The sequence below is a fragment of the Bemisia tabaci genome, chromosome 3 (assembly GCF_918797505.1).
Source record: "Bemisia tabaci chromosome 3, PGI_BMITA_v3".
NCBI lineage: Eukaryota > Metazoa > Arthropoda > Insecta > Hemiptera > Aleyrodidae > Bemisia > Bemisia tabaci.
In genome coordinates, this window is record NC_092795.1 from 24171768 (window position 1) to 24192833 (window position 21066).

A 21066-nucleotide genomic window follows, 5' to 3' on the forward strand; every position below is an offset into this window, starting at 1 on the left:
ATCACCATTAGCTTCCGGTGGCGAACAACCGAGGGATTTGAACCGTGCCAAATCGAATTTCTAATAACCTACGGTGAACCTCTCTCGCGAGGCAAGTTACGCAATTTTTGCGAAGTACGACAGGGGTGGCGGGACGCTAATCCTCTCGTGAACAATTAAAAGTGCGTTTTCGACTTGGGGAAAATTGCAGGGAAGCCAGTGGCGGGTAATATGAGACTAGCTAAATCAATACTTACCGTCACAACTCACACCTGGTTGCAAACCATTCTTGCCATCTTTCACAGGCGATTCTCGAAGATTGGCGACAATGTTTTCCTTCAATTTAACGCATTTTGATTAAAGTAATCGATGTTTCGTGAAGCAGCCTACCTCACCTAGATTTATAGATATTGATGATTATTCTAGCCCCTTCTTTTAACTTTTCTCCCGAATCTCAGCGACACCTCATTGGCAGCATAGAGTGGAGCATTGCGAGCTCATGCCTCGCGCCATGGCGCCTTCAATTTTGCAGATGCAACATGGACATCCATCAAGTACGAATAGTTGTATCACTGCGCCGTCATCGACGCGTGTCCTTTCCCTTACTCTACTTTTAAATTGTACTTTTCCGTTCGTTTCATTCGTAGTGATGCTTCAAATGCGACGTGAGCAACTCAGCCAAAGATTAGAGACTTATTCAGGCCTCGTTTTTTAACATTTCTTTTGGAACGCGACACTTTCTTAGCAGCGTAGAGTGGAAAATTGCGCGTACTTGCTTCGTGTCATTGCGCCTTCAATTTTATATGAATTATTTGAATAATGCAAGCGGATGCCTAATGGCTTTGACGTGTTCACGCGCGTTACTTAGTCAGGGATATTTCGCAATGTTTTACTATTTTTTAAACCAAAATAGTACATTGTGACATTTTTGAAGGTTGAGAGTTTTTAAAAGAATTTCTCAAAAATGTTAATGGTTTTCAAAAACTCTTAAAGCAATTTTTTCTTTTTTCTTCCAGAGAAATCAGGGGACGGATCCAACGGGGTAAAACTAGGACTTGGTTTTTCGGAGGAGATGGCGGCCGAATTACGTAGCAGCACGGAGGAACTAGATTTTCAAGATCCGAACGAAATTAAAAGAAGGCGATCAACATTACAAACTCAACAAGCGGTAAGATGTTACGAGTTTCATCCAAAACCTAATCGTGAGACAGAAATCAAACACTGGTGGCAAACTGTTAGAAAACAACTATTTTTTGTGAACTTAGTTTATATAGTCCACTAAACTGTGCAAAGAAAAAACGCCATATGACATTTAGATGTTGCCAAACTTCCCAGGACAAAGTGTTCATTTCTTTGGAAAAGTTGTGAATGTCATTTCTCGAATTATTTAGATTTTTAGATCCAATTGCGAATGATGTTCTGCGAAAAACCAAAAGAGGTATATTCTCAAGTTTCTCAGAAAACTCGTGTCCTAACAAATAGTGCGGTGGTGGCTAGTTGCAACTTAGTGGCAAATCGTGCTACAGTTTAGCGGTTTTCAGGAGTCAAAGTAGATGACATTTTAAGAGTTTTGGGTCGAAGAGGCATTTCAAATTTAGTGGCAGATCCAAGATGACGGACATTCAAAATGGCGTCCGGGCGCGTACTTTGAGTCACGCTATAGATCGAGATCCACGGAACCGATTTAATTTTTCTTTTTTTCGTTTAAAAGGTAATTTATAGGTAAATATAACAAAATTACAAAATTTTTGATTTTGACAATATACAGGGTGTTTTTCCACAAAAACCGGTTTTTGTGTATTCGACTCAAAACTCTTCAAATGTCATTTAGTTTGATCCCCAAAAGCCGCTAAACTGTAACACGATTTGCCACTATTGGCCCTTTTTTGGTAATTAGCCACCACACTAAAAGACAATTTGGCAGCGTGTGAAAGTTATGTGGCATTTTTTCTAAGCGCGGCAGTGTTCTTATTCGTATATAAACATTGACAGAGCTGGGCGTGGAAAAACTAGGGGCAAAGCGTTTCACGGAGGACTCCTTCGGCGAGCAATCGTGAAATCGGTTCGCACCGAATGAGCCAGCGCCTGAATCTGGTAATCGATAAAAACTATAGTCAAGGTAAGGGTTTATCGATCAAAGTGACCCAATAGCGATTCAACAATCGACCAGCAGGTCAACTTCGACTGGATAAACACTCAATAAAACGATTAATAAGAACGCTCGCCGATAAGCGCTAATCAAAACAAGGGCGCATCCGGAGTTGCGGAAAATATTCTCCCAATGTTGCCAAGAATAGGGGTGAAATTGAATCAGTGAGTTCGAAAACACACCAACTCGGATTTTTTTCGATTTTCACTTGTTTACGGTTTAGTAACACTTATGGATAGAGGCATCTGCACGCAAAAGGAAATTTCGAAATTGCAATTGGAAGTGCTCGGAACAGCGTCGGGAAAAAGGAAAAATCGAAGTATTTCATTGGAAATACCAATTTTTGGTAAAAAAAACCAGCATCAAGTATTTTATGAATGACTCTTACTTTACGTATAGATTCTTTTGTGTACTGATGCAATTATATTGATTTTGCGACCAGCGTTGATCTGCCCCATTCGTTTCTCATCGTGTTTTACAATTTTAAGTTTGTCTCGTTCCCGGCTATTTTGCCCTCCTTTATTTTGTGCCGCGTTTTATTTAATTTTGTTTCATTTTATTTATTTATTTGTTACGTTAAATTCAAAGGAAGAAATTCAGTTGGATTCCAGCAGAGGAATAATGAACTACTTGGAGGCAGATTCCTTTTTTACAATACTTTTATTTTGTAGTTGCCGCTAAGTATTATATCGTATTTACAATATCATGTTACTCGTAAAAGTTTTGAAAAATAAATCGTATATGTATTTCTCTTTTTTTATGGAGGGAGGCAAAACTTCAACAAATCTCGGCAAAAATCCTTCAATTGACCTACATTACCAAATAAAGGTAATATCTTATGTGCTGGGGGCAATTATAATAACAGATTAACCCTCATAAGATTTGCCATTTAGCGACAGACTTGACAACTTTGATAAAAACGCTCGGGAAAAAATATCGTTTAAATTAATTCACTGGAGGTGCGACCAGCGGCACCGGCACCGGCGCGGAATTAGGGTGGCAGCTGTTCTGAAAGTGGAAATCTAAACCGAGTAAACATGACGCGCTGCGCTGAGGGGATTGCGACAGGGTTGAAGGAGCGGCAAACATTTTACTGCTGCAATTTCCTCGGGTAGACGTCCCAAAATTGATATTCAGAATCATGACTCGCGGTGAATCTGATGATCTGATTCTTCTCGTGCATGAATCGAAAAAACGTCGGCTGTACGAACCGGACTTCTCAGCTGACGCTTTTCGGTTCAGAGGATAGTCGTGGGGGTTGACGGTCTCAGTTCCCCGGACTCGAAAACTTGTGAACTTAGAAACACTTTTAGAAAAATCTATTGAGCAATATTTATTTGAACCATATTTCTTCGTTTTGTTGATTTGAACTTTTGGTCTGTTCTGTGGAACTGAACTTTCGGTTAACAGAATTGAAGTTCAATTCTGTCAATTAAAGTGGTTGGTGCGCAGCAGTGCTCGCTCTTCTGAAGCTGTGAACGTCTACTGAACTATTCAGTTTGTATAATCGAGGTTTCTAACTATTATTCTCACGATCCTGGAATTAAGGCGAACCGATTTCCTCTTTTAGCTGTTCTCGTAGAGTTTTATGGGCAAAGTCAGTGAGTATTACCAAAAATTCAAAATCAGAACATCAGACATGTCTAAACTACACGCCAAAACGGAGGGTCTCTGTCGTCCATCGTGCATTTTCAAATTGACCGAGCTCATTGGCACTTTTTTTAAATTGCCGGTAATCAGGTTTGACCGGAAAGAGCTGAAAAACCCTCAACTTCAAACCAACATCTGTTTCCCAATTTTTTATCAATCTTTCTTAAAAAATTCTGAATTGTTTTTTTCCTCATTGTATGCAATAAAGTGCCCAACATAATGTTTTCAAACGATTGACATGGAATCGATTAAATTGTTTTGTGTAGTGAAGTAAAGATTTTTTACACCTATCTCATGAACTTCAGCCCCTTTTACGAACGCAAAAGTTGATCATGAACAAACATAGTGGGGTCCCTTTCTAAACTAATCAAATGGATAGAGCATTGAATTAAACATCCTTGCTAGTATTTCATTAATGTCCAACGGCTCCCCTTCTGTCCTCACTGTTGCATACGCAAACATACGAAGGCGCGCCAAGTTTCCTTAAGTCAAGAATGGGTGCTACAGAATATGACATTGATCGTGTGGTGCCACAGAGGATGAAATGTTAAGGGTGAACACTTCCATATGACATGATCTTCTTTACTTTTGATTGGTTGACGGTGTGATGTATAAAGGTGGATACATCCTGGCCAATCAGCAACGAGTATCCACGAAGATTGGTCGATGGAGTTGAGAATAAACTCCGCGAATAAGGAAGGTCACGAAGCCATCGTCTCAGTAAAACTTTGGAAGCTTTCGGGAAGTTGAGAGTCCGGGCGGAATGAAACGCTCCTCGAAATCTACTTGATTCAAAATCCTCCTTAAAGTGCGTCAAAGTATGCAAGGATTGAATGCTCAAGAAGAGCATTCAATGATACAGCAAGTTAAAGGAGGTTTCAAACAACATCAAAAAGAATTGCGTTAGTTTTTTATTTCATCAACGCGATTTTAATTTGTTTCCTATAAGGATTATTTCACAGGGTAATTCCGAAGTTAAGGATCATCCATACAATTTTTGAGATTTGACACATAGCTTCGAAATTTTGGCAGCGTGTTCTTAATTTTTACTGATCGTGACCAAAAAGTATACGTCAAAGGTTTCCTTGGAATAAGAAACATAAAAAATAAGGTGTTTAAAATGCGAAAAGTTGCAGGGTCCCGAATAGGAATCAAAGTTTCCTAATGAGGTTAGTTCGAAATCACTCAAAATGGGGGATACGTCTACACACATTGCGCGTACGCACCGTGACGGCCGTGCAATGCGTGAAGTATCCTCCGCGGTGAAAGCGCAATGCATGAAGTATCCATGCAGTCTTGTAGGCGCTAGTACGCGTTTCGTGCTAACCGCACTGTCGTACGCCTTAATATTCGAGCTCCGTGTCCGTGTCGCTTCTGCAAAATTGAAGGCGTATGGCGCGAGGCAAGAACTCGCAATATTGCACTCTACGGCACCAATCAGTTGTCACTGTGTAGATTTGGGAGAAAATAAAAAAACTAGACCCAAATACGTCTCTCCTATATTCGGCTGTGCTGGCACTCGATTTTTCTTTTTTTTCAATTTACCGTCTTATTCTTGTTTGCGATGTATTTGAATACCTATATTTGAAGCTCGTACGTACCGGCCTTATGCAACCCGCGGATCACGAATTTTAGGAATTCTCGGTCGCTCGACCAGGAAGGGGCCCCCGAAAACGTATCCCAGATAATACAGAAATATTTAGCCAATATTTAAACAATATTGTTTTGATATTTATGCAAACATTGGGCCAATATTGGTTAAATATTGAGCCAATGTTAAAAGTGTACACCATATTTCCTTTTGGCATAAAAACTGTGCAAATACTTCAAAATACTGTGCCAATACTGTGCCAATACTATGAAAATATTTTTATAATATTTTAGGCAAACATATTATTTTTACAAATACTAAATAAAGATTCTTTAAATATTTTTTAAAAAATAATTTTGATTAAAATATTATCAAAATATTGCGACAATACTGACAATATTTTCCCAATATTGTAAAAATATTATGTCTTCGGTGCCTCGAGAACTTTCGAGCCAGGTCGACACTGCTTGGATGCAGCCCTAACTGCCCCACTGACCTTGTGCGTAGCCCCGAAGAATGGAGCTCCTCTCTTCAAAGGGATCATCGGAAAGTGATGGGGGTTGACGAAGTGGGCCGGGGGGGGGGGGGGGGCTCGGTGTATCATGCCCCCCCTCCCCCGCCGATTCGTCAGCAGAATGAAATTACTCACCGGGCGCGGGTGTCGGCGGCGCGATGGCACACCGATTTTCCGAGGGTAAATTTAATTTCGGTGTCAGGCGGCCGAGCTGCACCCTCAAAGCTGTCGCGCGCTAATGAAATCTTGCGCCAATATTGAGCCAGTCTCCTCATCCGAAGCTCGATGAGCGTGCGAAGATTATTCTTGCCCGTTCACCGTTTCGAATAAACGCCGCTAATGAGGTTTCCCGCGCCGTGATTTTCCAAACCCCCCTCCCCCTGCGGGGGAAGAGTCCGGTTTTTTTTTCGCTCGCAGACAGCCGTGGCGCCTACTTCAATATGGTATCAGCTCGTGGCGTTGACTGACTGAATTTAGAAGAGGAGGAATCGATACCGAGGGGAGGGGTATGGAGGGTACGCATACTGTCGCTTCGCTTTCAGTTTATGAGTAGGCTAGAAAAAAAATTATCCGGGCAGCAGTTTTTGAGAAGTGGAACTTTAAAACCTGCGTGACCACTATGAGATAGTACTCCGCCTCGTAAAAGAAAACTAATGGATCGTTCTACTCTATCGCACTACGTTCTCTCGACTAACTTTCCGTTCAATTATGTCCGATGAAAAGTTTGATTGTGTGAATTGGGCTCTTAGATCTTAATTCTGCATTCTGAACTTAAAGCTCTTATTAATTTGTCCGTAGATCTTCGATCCGAGCGAGAGGAAGGACTCAACATGCAGCGTAGACTTCGGATTCCTATCAATAAGCGGGAGGCAAAGCAGACTGTCGTCCATCGGTTCTGGCGGATCCGCAGCGTCAGGAGGTGAGTCTCACCCCTCTTTTCCATCGAAAGTCTCCAATAGATCATATTCGATAGTGTTTCGAAGTATCATTTTGTTCAAAACAATAGAATGTAGCCTCAAACGAAAATTTTAGGATTTCATTTTGAAAAGCTGAAAATGAGCAAATTCCTATAAACAATATCACTTTCATTACCATTCTCTACTCATGAGAATCGAAAACCTATCACAAGAAATCCATTCCCTTAGATTACTCCATTGACTTTTAACGCTGTTTTCATGCTGAACCAAACGATATCGATATAATCTTACATGTTTGATGTATCGAATACGACCCATTCATCAATTTTCAATCAAAGAATCTCAAATATTCGGATTTCACTTTTCAGTGAGGAGTCACTGCTCCTAGCACATAGGAATACAGATTGGATCCGTTGTATATTAAAAGCACCTATGAAGGAACTAATGACACATGTTAAATTTAACTGTGGATTTTCACTGCAACATGTGGTCCACGTGTATTCTCCAAGCTGTCATCGGTAGAGTGGACTTACGTCTATTCATCAGCGTAGAATCTTCAAAGAAGAATCTGCCCGGCAAATCCTCTCAAGAGGAAAATAAAAGCCAACCTTTGAGACTGCCAAGCAGAATATTGCCATCCGGAAAAGCTGAAACTTCGCTGCTCAAAGGCACGCGAGCAGCAGGGCGTCTTTTGATCATTCTCTCGCATATCAGGCAGCAGTGCTACCTACGCTCTGCCGTGCATAGGAAAAACGCCGTATGAACCTTCAGGCGTTGCAAAGTTTCCTTTGATAAATTGTGAATTTCCTTGTAAACTTATGAATATTTTCCTCCCAATTTTTCAGATAATTTTGTTCGAAATTTCACCTAAAGATTCTGAAAATGTGACGGAAAAATATTCGTAACTATCCTCAAGAATAAGCATTTTATCGAAGGGAATTTAGCAACTCTTGAAGGCTCATACGGCGTTCTCCCGTAGCACGGCAGCGCTTACCGTCTTCTATTTTCAGTTTTCACGCAAAAAACAATTTATAAAATGTGACTGTCTATAGGGCAAGAAAGTTCAATGCACGGTGGAATATTTTTTAGCGATTTTCGTCGAGTTGGATGAAGAAGCTCTTCCACGAGGTTTTCGTGAAAAAATCTCTCCAATATCAGAGAGGAAAATTCGTTGTAAGCGATTAAGGTCATTCTGTCAAATAATAAGAGATGTCAACCTCCAACAATTTCAAAGCCCGATTAAGACGGATTAAGAAGTAAAACTTTACTTGCCTCAAGGCCTCGGTTTTTGGACCTAAGACTTCAAACCTTTATGATTCCTGTTTGGTTTAAAATTTTTGTTGCATTTCTAGTGCTGAAATTTCGTTTGAATGCTCCTCTTAACAAAAAGGTAACTTCAAAGCGTTTTTCGGTTTCCTCAGTTTAAGGTGTTATCCTTCTAAGGGCGTACCATAGAAATCAGATACATAACCACAAGAGAAATTTTTTCTTAACAGTTGCTTGTTGCATCAAGGGAGTGAATTTTTACTTAAAGTAAGACAAGAATGAGAGTTTCCTTGTTACAATAAAATTTTTTCAGTTGTGATAACTGTCATTACGAGAAGGAAAATTCCATTGTCACAAATAGTAACGTATTCATGGTAAGTACACGATTCATTGAGATGACATATATTTTCCTCATTCGGAGGAAAAATTGCGGAGGAGGTGGTATTCTATACTGTGATTAATCCCTAACTGAGGGGCTCGGAGGACAAGGCGCCCATGTGCAGTTTCTGAAAAATTGTGTTGACAATGATTTTAAGTACCTAAAACTAGGTTTAATGTAGATTCCATGAAAAATTCGCTCCTACATTTCAATTTTTAAGCATCAAAAAGTCAGTTTGAACTCTCTTTCCGCCATTAAGATCCATGTAATTTTCAAACTATGATGAATCCCTATTTGAGGGGCTTGGAGGACAAGGCGCACAAGTGCAGTTTCTGAAAAATCGTGTTAACAATGATTTCAAGTAAAACTAGTCTTAATGTAGATTCTGTGAAAAATTCGCTTCCAAATTTCAATTTTTAAGATCAAAAAGTCAGTTTGAACTCTCTCTCCGTCATAAAGATCCATGTAATTTTAAAACTTTAAACACGTATTTCTCGAGATGGCAAAAACCGCATGCACTCATGCGCCGTGTTATTCGAGTCCCTCAAATGTGACCGCAAAAAGATAATTTGACCAGAAATCTTTCAAACAATCACCGCGCCGGTCAGTAAAGTTGCTTTATTCCGCGAAAGGGCACGGACAACATTGCGCCTTTTGATCACACTCTCAAATAAGAGGAGTCTTTGCCATATTGCCCCTGTTCAGCGCCTCGAAAGGAAGTACAAAACAGTTGAATTTCAGGAGAAACCGGGGACGCTGATACCAGGGTTGATATCGGGTTCTCATTAGCGGCCGGGCAGCTCTGCTAACTTTCCGCTCCAATTTGTCGACAGGTTCGCGTTACGCGGACGCAATTGCCTTCCTGATTGGCAGCAACTAGGGTTGCTCAATACGGGAAGTTTATTGCAGAGACCCTTCAAAGTGCAAGTCGAGATGTTAGGGCTTTCTCTGTGTAACCAATGAACGGTAGGATTACATTTAACGACTGTAAAAGCTCACACACAGGTAGCGGAGAGGCGATTTTTTTTTGCAAGCAAATGTGAGTGATGTTGTTAACCCGTGTGGTTTGGAGGAAAAAACGCCTCTCAATGGTATTTTAGATTACGGCTCTTCATTTACACTGTTGTTAGGGGGTCATAAAATGTTTCGTATTTTGATTCAAGCCTCAAAATCTAGAGAAATTGCTGTACACGCTTTTATTTTTTTTACGAACAGGCTCTAGCATTAACAGCTAGGACCCTATAAAAGTCTCATAGGGGAAGTAAATCTAGATGAAAGTTGAACATCCTACAGGGCATTTCCTTCTTCGAAATACACCGATTCCCGAAAGGAAAACTTGAACGGAACACTGCTGGGAATTTTTGGGAAAGGAAAGTGCTTGCTCCAGTCTCCTCACGCGCTCAAATGAGTTGCAACGCCCTTAGCATTATTAAAACTTGGCCATACCTCATTATTGCAGGAAATGGGAAGAGATGATACCTCGTGAAAAGCCGAAAAATCGCGGATATCAATGGAAATTGTTGCCTTAAGCAGAGGCAACTAGAGATCCTTTACTAATTATCTCAGAAACGGAGGAAACGTTGACGTTCCCTAGTCCTTACTGATGTCATGTACCTTTTAATTGGCTGTTGAACATTTGGAGGCCGACCGTAAATTATGTCACCCAAGTAGAGGGGTGGGAAGATTTAGCAGTGGATGACGGTGGGTGACTGGGAGGGAAGAGGAACCAAGCCAAGGATGACGTAAGCTTTCCTAGAGGCATCCTAAAGGCTGAAAATGCTTGCTTGAAAGTTGACTATAGCTACCAATTTTTTCCGATTTTCTCCGTTTTCCCCCAAAAAGGGGGCGGGGGCTTGGAAAGGAGGGTTCGAAAACTTGAAAAAATGGGTGACGTAATTTATGGACGGCCCCTATGAAATGGATACCTTTTGGGCTCTAAGCCCTCCATGAAGCGAGCTGAGGGGCGATTATTGAAACTGATAAACAAAGCGATAGACAAATAAGACATAGGGAGTATGCAGTGATCTTAATGGTTGACATGATTGGTTCTCATAGACTAAGGAAGAAAATAATGGACTAACTGTCGGGTCTTTAGTGAGTTGCCGTTAGTTAGTCCATCACCTACCTCCTATGTCCATTGCCACCACCTGCTTCCACCAATAGGATCCCTCCAAATCCCTTTTGTCGTCTTTGTCTACAGCTTTGTCTATAAGTTTCAATAATCGGCCCGCTGTTCACACTCTCTCTATCTAGGTACCTACTAGGTACACTGTTCGTGCATGACGTCATTCACTAACATCACCGTCCTAAACTCTCTATCCGCAGGTTCCCACTACTCGGCCGCATCGCACTACTCGAACGCCTCGCACCTGAGCGCCATGTCGAACCTCTCGAAGGCCTCGCGCGGTTCCTCGCCGCACCGGATGCTGGTGGAGACCTCGTTCTGCGGCCCGAAACCCCTGGCCAACCCGGCCCCGGCAGCGGCGCCCCCCGCGAAGCCACCCGAGGCCGCCCCCGAGAACAAGCTGGTGGTGATGAAGTCCAACTGGGTCGGGCGGAGTCACTCGGCCGGGAGCGCGGACACCCGGGAGCGGCAGGCCCGCAAGGAGGAGAAGGAGCACCGGCGGCACCGCAGCGTCACGCCCAAGATCGACGACCCCAAGACCCAGCGCTTCGTCTCCCTCTTCAGCGAGGACTCCGTCGACAACAGCGCCGAGGCCTTCGCCGCCCACAGCGCCGCCGCCGCCTCCAGGGCTCCGCCTAAGTTCGAGAATAGTGATCTCGTCAAGTTTGTCTCTCTCCACGGCACCTCCACCGAGTCGGCCAACGGCGTGCCGCCTCCTCAAGGTAACAGTCTTTGCCAGGCGTGGCTAACCATATCTGTAGATCAAGACCAACAGGGTCGTAATTGGACTGCATTTTGCAATTTGGAACTATAAATTCTGGCTCTCCTGCAAAAACACTTATGTGCATAGGGAAACTAATGGCACATACGTTGTTTTTCAACCGGGCTGGAATCTATAGGTCCAAATTGCAAAATGTAGTCCAATTGACATGCGTGGAAAAGATATCCATGCACCGTCTTAAATTTCTAGTTATTGAAGCGTGCATTTCGGTTCAAAATCAACCCTACTTTTTCGACCGATTAAATGGTGGAAGACAAGGCTCAATAAACTAGAAAGAAAAAAAATGTAAAAATATATTGTGTGACTGCTCTTTTACCTTCCAAGAGAAAATTATAGCCTTAAAACTTCTTTCCATCGAGTCTTTACATGGTCACGCTGCTGGTTGGAGAGTCTGTTCAGTTGAGACGTACCGCACTTTTTGATACGTGTGGACTTCTTTTATGGGACACCCGTAAAATCTGGGTGTCTTGATAGTAAAAAAAGTTTGAATGTCATGTCTCAAAAGGTGTAATATTTCATATATATACAGAGCTACAGCATGCAACCCACAATCTAAAATGGATTGCATTTTGCAAAAAGGAACCATTAGCATTGCAATTTTGCTAAGATTGTGCAACTTCTTTTGTCTTGGAGGAAAAACCCGATTATCCAATAGTAGTTTCTATATTTTACTCGCTAAAAACTGTGAATTTAAGACAAAAATTACCATGTAAATTTAATAGTTTTTCACTATTTCCGCAATTATACTGCAAAGGATGAAGTTGCACAACCTTAGCATCATTGTAATGCTAGTGGTTCCTTTTTGCAAAATGCAATCCAAATGCAGATGCTAAAGTGTAAGCATTTGTGGAATATTAAAATCAAACTTCCATTCAATAGCTATAAATGTATACACCCGGACAATTTGAAGCTGCGTCTCTTTGTTCTTCTTCTTCTTTCTTCTAGTTTCAACAGTTAAGTTGAAAATCCTAATTTGCAACAAATTTTAGAATGTCTCTCACGAGTATCATGAACGCTATCATGCTGCAATATTAAGCAAAATTACATTCCGATGTAATGTTGTACGCGAAATGTAATACTTACTTTCATCTGCTAAGAAAAATTTGCCTTTTTGTAACACTTCAATGTTTTTTTTTTATCCAGGGCCGGCTCAAGGTCAAAGCCAAGGTCAACCCCAGGCTCAACCCCAAGCGGCAAGTCAGAAGAACCAAGGTCACGCGCAGGTGGGTCACGCGGGTCACCGGGTGACCCGGCCGATCCCGGTGCCGTGCCCGAAGGTCCCGACGGCGGCCGAGAGGGAGAAGCAGCGGGAGAAAGAGAAACAGGAGCTCCAGAACTTCAGCTCGGAGATCAAGTACATGAAGCCGTTCACGAACAAGACGCTCAAGAACTTCATAGCCAACGGGAACGGGAGCGGCGGGCAGACGGCGTCGTCCAAGATGAAGACGATCCAGTACGACAAGGACGCCAAACACCTCTTCATCTCGCTCAAGGAGGACAAAGTCGAGAAGCTGCCTGACTTCCCTTCCGCCGCGAACGGCACCGCCGCCTCCGCTACTGCCATCCCCGCCATTGGACTCGAGCCTGCCTCGCCTCCAGGTCAGTTCCACTCTCAAACAGAAATTCCTCGTAGATTTAAAGGGAAACCGAAGAGTGCCGCCGTGCTAAGGAAAAACGCCGTATGAACATTCGAGAGTTGCCAAATTCCCTTCGATAATATGTTTATTTTTGAGGGAAGCTATGAATATCCATCCTTGAAATTTTTAGAAACTTTAGGTAAAATTGTGAACAAAATTACATGAAAAATTGGAAGCAAAATATTTAAACGATTTTCCCGAGAATTTGTGATTTACCAGAGGAAATTTGGCAACGCCTGAAGGTTCATACAACGTTCTTCCTTAGCAAGGCACTATAATGAGACGAACGGAACCAACGCAACACGGACGGACGTCACGGGAAATGACGCGCGTTAACGACGGCGCAGACATACAACTATTCGTACTTGATGGATGTCCGTGTTGCGTCTGCAAAATTGAAGGCGTTTTGGCGCGAGGTGTGAATTCGCAATGTTCCGCTCTATGCTGCCGCTGCCAATGAGGTCCGATCAGATTCCGGGGAAAAGTTAAAAAATGAGGCCGGATTACACCGTTCCTATCCTTTACCGTATTAACACTCGACTTTTTCTCTCTTTTCTTTAAATTTGATACGCTTACTTTTTTGAGGATACATTTGTAGACCTATGTCTGGCGCTCGTATATAACCCGCAGAGTACGTGTTTATACCAAGCCTCGGGCCAATGTGACCCGGCTTGGCCTACGGGAGAGTATTGCCATCTCTGGGCCGCTCTTTGATTGGCTCATTAGTTTTAGGCTATCATGGAGCTCCAAAGTTGGCAAAATTTAAACAAACCCGACCCAGAGGAACACATATTATCTGCTGAGAAATGAATGAAAATCACACTTAAAAAGCTTCATTTTCGGCAAAAACATTAATCAAAGTTCGATCCGAACTCAATTCAGAGGTTGAATATAAAAAAAATTCTATTACACCCAAAATCACGTCTAGAACTTTGTAGAACTTTTTCGCCATCTTGTTTGTTACCATTGGGTCAACTTTGGAGCTCCATGATACCCGACCAATCAGAGAGCGGCACACTTTCTCTATAGTAAAAGGATTGAGATGGCAATACTCTTTCGTATACAGGTACCCTAGCTTGGGCATCTAAAGGTTAATTAAACCGAGCTCGTTACTACTAAGCTATACTTTGTTATCATTTTTCGTATTCCTATGCTGCACTGGAAAAAAAACCCCATTGGATCTAGAGTTCAGACTCTTAAAAACATCGACAAGAAAAAGTACTCTTGATTCAATCAAATCTAGCTTAAATCAAGAACCAAGCCTCTGAATTCAAGCGGATTTCGTTTTGATTCAAGCAAAAATCCGATTGAATCAAGAGTATTTTTTCTTGTCAATGTTTTCAAGAGTCTGGGCTCTGGATCCAATGTGTTTTTTTTCCAGTGTGTTATATCCGTGGGTGGAGCAAACGCTAAAACCTGGAACAAGGAAAAGAAAATTCAACCGCGTCCTTAATTTTTCAAACCTACGTCTTGACGCATCCTCGCAAGATTCCAGGGCTCGAGGCTTCAGCTCGCTGTGTCTAATGATAATGAAGTTTAGCAAATTAAGGAGTAAAGGAAAGACAAGCGATCCTCGCGTGTGTCGTGTAGATTAGTCTGACTGTACGGCGCGTCAATTGTTAATGAGAATCGGGGGAGAGGGGCAGGAGTTGCCTTTCCGAAACGAATCCATTATCGCGAAAGCTCCCGAGCAAACAGTCCGGAATCCTGGGAAAAATAACCCCGGCAAGCATCTGCCGCTTGTCAACCGAGTTGTTTTTTTCAGTCTTTTGTGTTGCTCGTATTGACTTTGCGCTTTCTGCCAACCCGGGGATATTTTTGAGATGTCTTCATCGAAAGAACATCTTCCCTCTTACAGTTAAGAGAGATAGTGCGAGATGGAAACAGAAGAGAGATGGAGATTGAGGTTCCCATAAATGGAGAATATTGCCGTATCAATCCTTGCAGTATAGAATTGAGAACGGATAGGGAGAGTAGAGACTCGCCCCTTAACGGTGCAAATAATTAGTGATAGCTAATTCGTAATTTATTTGATAAATAGAATTAAAATTAGATTAATTTAAAAGAATAGAGATGGAGATGGGGCTCCCATAAATGGAGAATATTGCCATGTCAATCCTTGTAGTATAGAATCGAGAACGTATAGGGAGAGTAGAGACTCGTCTCTCAACGGCGCAAAGAATTAGTGATAGCTAATTCGTAATTTATTTGATTAACTTTGACGTTGAAATTATAAGATCAGGTAATTGTTTTTTCATCCAAAAACTTTGAGCAGAACACTCACGGCTTACGGCAATTACGGTGATCACGACATTTTTGGAAATCAATAAGGTCACTATTTTACTAATTTTTTAAGAATGCTGTTCCCTATGCAGCAAACAAAATACTACCCGGAAACTGAAGGATGTTGAGGTAATATCCGGAATTTTAAGGTATATGCGTGAAAATTCCTAAATATTGTTAATATCCTCCCTAGCTGTTAACGTAGCACCCTCGTGACGTAAAATTAACAGTCGGAGCGTTTAATTAAGCATTTGAGAGTTTTTGAAAAGACTTTTAATATTCTGGATGTTAATTCAACATTCCTCTTTTCGGCATCGTGAGAATTATTGACCATCAATGCTCAAAAATACTTTGGAGAAGATTTTCCGACCAGACAATATCGATGAAAACAGTGTCGTCATACTTGTAGTTCTTTCTTTTAAAAAAAAGTTTATCTTCTTTCAATCCTCCATTTCTCTCTCCTCTCTTTTGCTTTTCTTTTATGTTCTTTTTCTTGTATTCTTTGCTTTGAGGAGGGAGGCCATGCTCCAAAGTCATTGATGACGTTATAAGAGATATCAAATCTTTTTTTCAAAACAAAATCAATGACCTTATTGGTCACACACTGATGACGTCATCGGCTAAGTCTCGAAGAGTGATCGGTAAAATGATTTTCGGTAGAGTATCCAGTAGATAGATAAAGAGAGGAAGTTTTTTTCACGGGTAACAAATATGTAAATAGTAGAAACATAGAATTAAATCGGTTCAACACTCCAACAGTAATGAGCCTACCCGGTAGTTACAAAACCGAAAATTGTGTGACAGACTTAGAGAAAAACTTAGAAGTTAAGTGAAAACCTATGTGTCAGTAAATGTAGTTACTCCGTTTTTCTTAGGTCACTAAAAAGGCCAAAAACCGCCATCGAACGATACGCCCTTATAGCTGTAAAATGTATAGGATTTCTCTCTTCGACTTGTGTGTAATGTTTCGAACCAATATTTTTCTTGCTGGGGCACGGAAGATACGTCACATCGCAGGTCAGTGTGAAAAAAATTTAAATTTTTAGCAACATTGGCGTAGCAAAAAATTTCTGATAGGTTACTGATCTTAATGTTTCACCAGCAGCCATTGCTGGTTTAATTTTATGGAATTTTTTAAAGTTTTTATAGTGTATACAAAAGTACTAACTTTTTAGGCGAATTAAGTGAGTTACCACTGAGAAATGAGTGTGATAAATTCCTTTTCTTAATCAATTTTTCTGATAGAGTTTTGAGCGTTATCAATGTACAAGTGATTTTAAGCGATGCTCTCTCTCTGTAAGGCGCATTCTTACCTTTTCAATTTCACCTTTCCCCCTTTTATGCGTTCTATTAATTCTTATTTCCTCAATTTCCTCGTTGCATAAGTGTTATAGATCATATTTTTTGTATATTTACAATGAACGATTAATTATATGTAAAGTAATGTTAATCAATCAATCGATGTTAGAGAATGATAGCGCTATATGTTAGAGCGCTATAGCGATATACTATATTAATTCTCTCTCTCGCACATTGAGTCAATGGACGACGTCCGTTATCGTAGTCTCAGGTATTTTACAATGATTCTGCGCATATTTGATGTCATTCTACTCAGTGTTAATGCTGCTGCACGTTATGAATAAGTTTCTTGCATTAACTTGTACTTAACGATAATTAGTCCTTCTCAAAGGCACAAACCGCATAGCAGCGCAACCTAGTGGCGAATCTCGTCTCTATATCACATAGAATCACCATCTTCCTCCTCATCTTATTTTCTTTCCCTGTTTTCCCTCCTCTCCCTCGCCCTTTCTCCCTCTTCTTCTAATTCTTCGTCTTCTAATTTCTAATGAGTCCCCCCTGATATCAATCATGAATCAAGCTATTGCAAACACGTATTTTTATTTTTACCAAAACTCCCCGTGTATAGGTACGAATCGATCGCTCAATGGAGATGTTGCATGTGTGAGAAATTTGCGATTTGACTGTTCATTCATAAGTAAAAGTTCGCGAGAAACACGACGGTGCCACTGGTTTTCTCTAAAATCAACTCCTAAGCTCAAAAATAGCTCTCAAGTTGAGGGCTGGAGGGGATATCCCACGCTATCCTGAGAGTCCACCTCTACATCAAGACAAACTCTCCATGCAAAGATAGGGAGCAAGTACATTAGCAGTGATGCCGTGTTTTCAATTTTTGAGTCCCCAAATAAAGTGGCAGCCCTGTCAATGTATTTGCTCCCTATCTTTGCATGGAGCGTTTGTCTTGATGTAGAGGTGGGCTCTCAGGATAGCGTGTGGGATATCCCCTCCATTTTGGCCTCAACTCGAGAGCTTTTTTTTAGCTTGGGAGTTGATTTCAAAGAAAATCAGTGGCATCATCGTGTTTCTCGCGAACTTTTACATAGAAATCAGTAGTCAAATTGCACATTCCTCACACATGCAACATCTCCATTCCATTCAACAGTAACAAGCCTCAATCCGACTGGCGTCAATAACCTAACGTTCCACTCTCTGTCGCAGGGGAAAAGAAAACAACAATGGAAATCGACAACAAAACCCAAATCTTCATCTCCCTCCACGAGGACCCGCCCGGCTGGACACCCCCTAGCCGGACGCAACACATCAGTCCGGCACCCTCCCTCCAATCCCGGCGATCTCGAACCCCCGAACTCGACGCCGAGCCGCCGCGGGCACCCAGCCGGGATCGAAGCCGGGATAGCAGGGATCGTAGCCGGGACAGCAGGGACCGAAGCCGCGACAGCCGCCGAGAAAGCAGGGACAACGAGCCGCTGGTGAAGATCATCCCCCTCCACGCCGGCGACGACGACGATGAGGACAGTAATCGTCTGAGGGTGGTTAACTACGCGGCCGGCTCCGAGATCAGGAGCCTCCCGTCTATACCGCTCTATTCGTTGGACATCGAGAGCGGTGCTAAGGTCTACACGCTGGATTTGAATAATTATGCGGACTCGAGGCCGGCCAGGAGCATGTCCCAGCTCAGGGAGGCCACCAGGACGCCCAGCCCTTCCAGCAAGTATAACTTCTTCCGTAGGAACTCTGAGTCCGCCAAGGGGTGCAGAGCTAAATCAGGTATGTCCCGCAACTACGGAGAAAAAATAATTAGTTCATATCATGGAGCAACAATTTTTAGTCCACAGAGTCCACTGGAAAAAAAACAACATTGAAAAAAAAACATTGGATCTAGAGTCCAGACTCTTGAAAACATTGACAAGAAAAAATACTCTTGATTCAATCGGATTTCACTTGAATCAAAACGAAAGCCGCTTAAATTAAGAGGCTTGGTTCTTGATTTAAGCTAAATTCTGATTGAATCAAGAGTACTTTTTCTGGTCGATGTTCTTAAGAGTCTGGCGGACTCTAGATCGAATGTGTTTTTTTTTCCAGTGTCGGATATTTCGTTTGCATGAACTAAATTTAGGTTGAGGGAACTGAAAGAAGCATTGTGAACTGAGAATTCCTATAATTTGAACCGAATTTCACTTACTCTAACTAAAAACTTCGGTTCCATGGACCGAAAGTTTTGGGGCCCTGTAAGAATCGAAATGTGATCCAAAAGGTACATAGGGATTTTCCTCTGGAAATTAAGTGATGCATTCATGATTGCCGCTTAAAAAATCCTTTTCGTGAAGAAGATAAGTTAGTTCCACATTTTATAGGGACGAGGCTTCTCAAAGACGGACACGATCCACCAACATACAAATGTGCCAGGTAGCGATACTTCATAATTAACTTTTTACTATTTTTCATACTGGCAGGACAACTTTTTCAATCCGGAAAGGGTTGAGCACTGCCAGCCTGTTTTTTTGTTTCAGTACCTTTCCAAAAATCTTCTACCTCAGTAAAGTGACAATTATGACTATTTTTTTCTGATTTTAGATAGCGGCTCCCGATCAAGAAAATCTTCCATTTTTGGGATTTTTAAAAGAAGCAATAGCATAAGGAGTAATAAATCTAGATCGCCTAGCATAGAACCTTCTATCTCAAACGCCGACTTCAATTACAAGCAATCACAATTACATTCCCATTCCCATTCGCAATCTCAATCACAAACGGTTAGTGCTATGAATTCTCTATTTTTCAAGCCTTCAGTGGCGGGGCGTGAATTGCGATATCGATTGTTATGTAATTTAAACCTATGATAAAGAATCGATTATGAGGGTGTTTGCTGCGAACACCCTGTTTATCGATCCTTTTCCATAAGTTTAAATGGCATAACAATCGATGTATCGTAATTCACGCCACGCCACTGCTAGCCATTGGATTTATTGGCATAGTCAAAATTCTATGTATCTTCCCTATAGCGTTCGAATGAGTTATGCCTCTTTAGGCTGAAACGTTCAGATGTATTAATCTATAGATGATGGGGTCGGCAAATAGTCGTTCATTTTACATTGTTCCTCGGGGATGGGGCAAATGATGTTGGGAGGGGGGACGATTGAATTAGGGGAGATAGATTATAAAAATCTGCTAAAATTCTCTAAAATGAATCAAACTTGACCACAATTGCTCGTGTGAAAGGTGTCAACATTAAAATGTATGGGTAAAATTTCTCCACCGCCCGTCTGCCTCAAATTAATAACACCCCTATGGTGTTGATCAATTTAGAATTTAAAAGTTTTATTTTTTGACTGATTTACTGAAATTTATGATGGTGGATACGTAAAGTAGAAAAAATGTGTGGGAAGACCCTATGATAATCACTGAAATTATTATCATGTTTCATTGCGTCCTAGGTCGCAGTACCAATACTACATCGGTATCGGGATCCAAATTAATATTGTTATAAAAGTAACTTCGAGATTACTACTGGAACTTTCCCAGTCCAACCTACTTAGGTTGGACCTATCATTCACAGTGAACATTGTATAGGAGCAGCGGTCGTTCAAATCACGGCCCTAATATTCTGAGTTTGATTCCTTCACCTGACTCAAATGAATGCTCATATTTCGCCATTTCAGAAACGGTATAACGATACAGCGGACACGATCATCATCCCGCTGCACTCACCGGACAGTGACGGCAAAGCGCCCGTCAGTATTTGCGGTTCCACGAATCCAGCCGAGGAGTGTGACATTCGGCCGGCATCCGAGTTCGAAACGCCTTCAAAGAGTCAATCAGGCCACCGAGCCGACACGAGCGTCCAGTCGCCCGCCTCTATACCCAACAGCGACTCCATGGCCTCTGGCGACGAGAACAAGGGTCGCCAGAATATTACCACCACCGCTGAAATAGTCACCCATTCCGAAGATGCATTAGGTAAGGTCTTACTGAGCAACTTATTTTCCGTGCCGAGGCTGAAAGTCATAAAGTAATCTGGACTTCATCATGTAATTCAGAACTACAAATTTTGGCTCATCTATTAAAACGCTTACGTGCATAGGAAAACTGATGGTATACACTCGTTGTTTTTAGACTGAGCCAGAAATTGGAGTTCCAAATTGCAAGATGCATAGTCCATCTGTGACGTTCACAGATTCTCCCTCGCGGATTTTTGTCACATTCCATTTTAGAACTTAAAACTTCCTGATTCATCACTTAATTGCAAAAAATCCATCTAATGATTAGAAAGCGAGAAACATAGAGTATTACAGTGTGCTTTCCGGTTGCGAAACTGTGGGTGAGGGGATGGGTAATCATTAAATATGCGCTTAAATGTAGAATTGTAGGAGTTTCGATTCCAAAAAATAAATGAATTAAACGATTTCTTAGTTCGGTGTTAAGACATCTGCTGGAGGCATTTGCGGATTTAATGCGTTTTTCAGTTGGCCAGCCGAAGT

General features: G+C 41.7%; 1 protein-coding gene across 3 annotated transcripts in view; it reads left to right on the top strand.

The window, feature by feature from the left end:
- Window positions 1-21066, top strand: part of LOC109031154 (uncharacterized) — a 73361-nt gene that overhangs the window by 39909 nt on the left and 12386 nt on the right. For all 3 annotated transcript variants that reach the window (XM_019042509.2, XM_019042508.2, XM_019042507.2), the window contains 7 exons: window positions 996-1147; window positions 6682-6802; window positions 10771-11292; window positions 12495-12950; window positions 17789-18358; window positions 19166-19341; window positions 20248-20545. In XM_019042509.2, coding sequence (XP_018898054.2) covers window positions 996-1147; window positions 6682-6802; window positions 10771-11292; window positions 12495-12950; window positions 17789-18358; window positions 19166-19341; window positions 20248-20545 — 2295 coding nt within the window. The remainder of the gene's footprint in view (window positions 1-995; window positions 1148-6681; window positions 6803-10770; window positions 11293-12494; window positions 12951-17788; window positions 18359-19165; window positions 19342-20247; window positions 20546-21066) is intronic.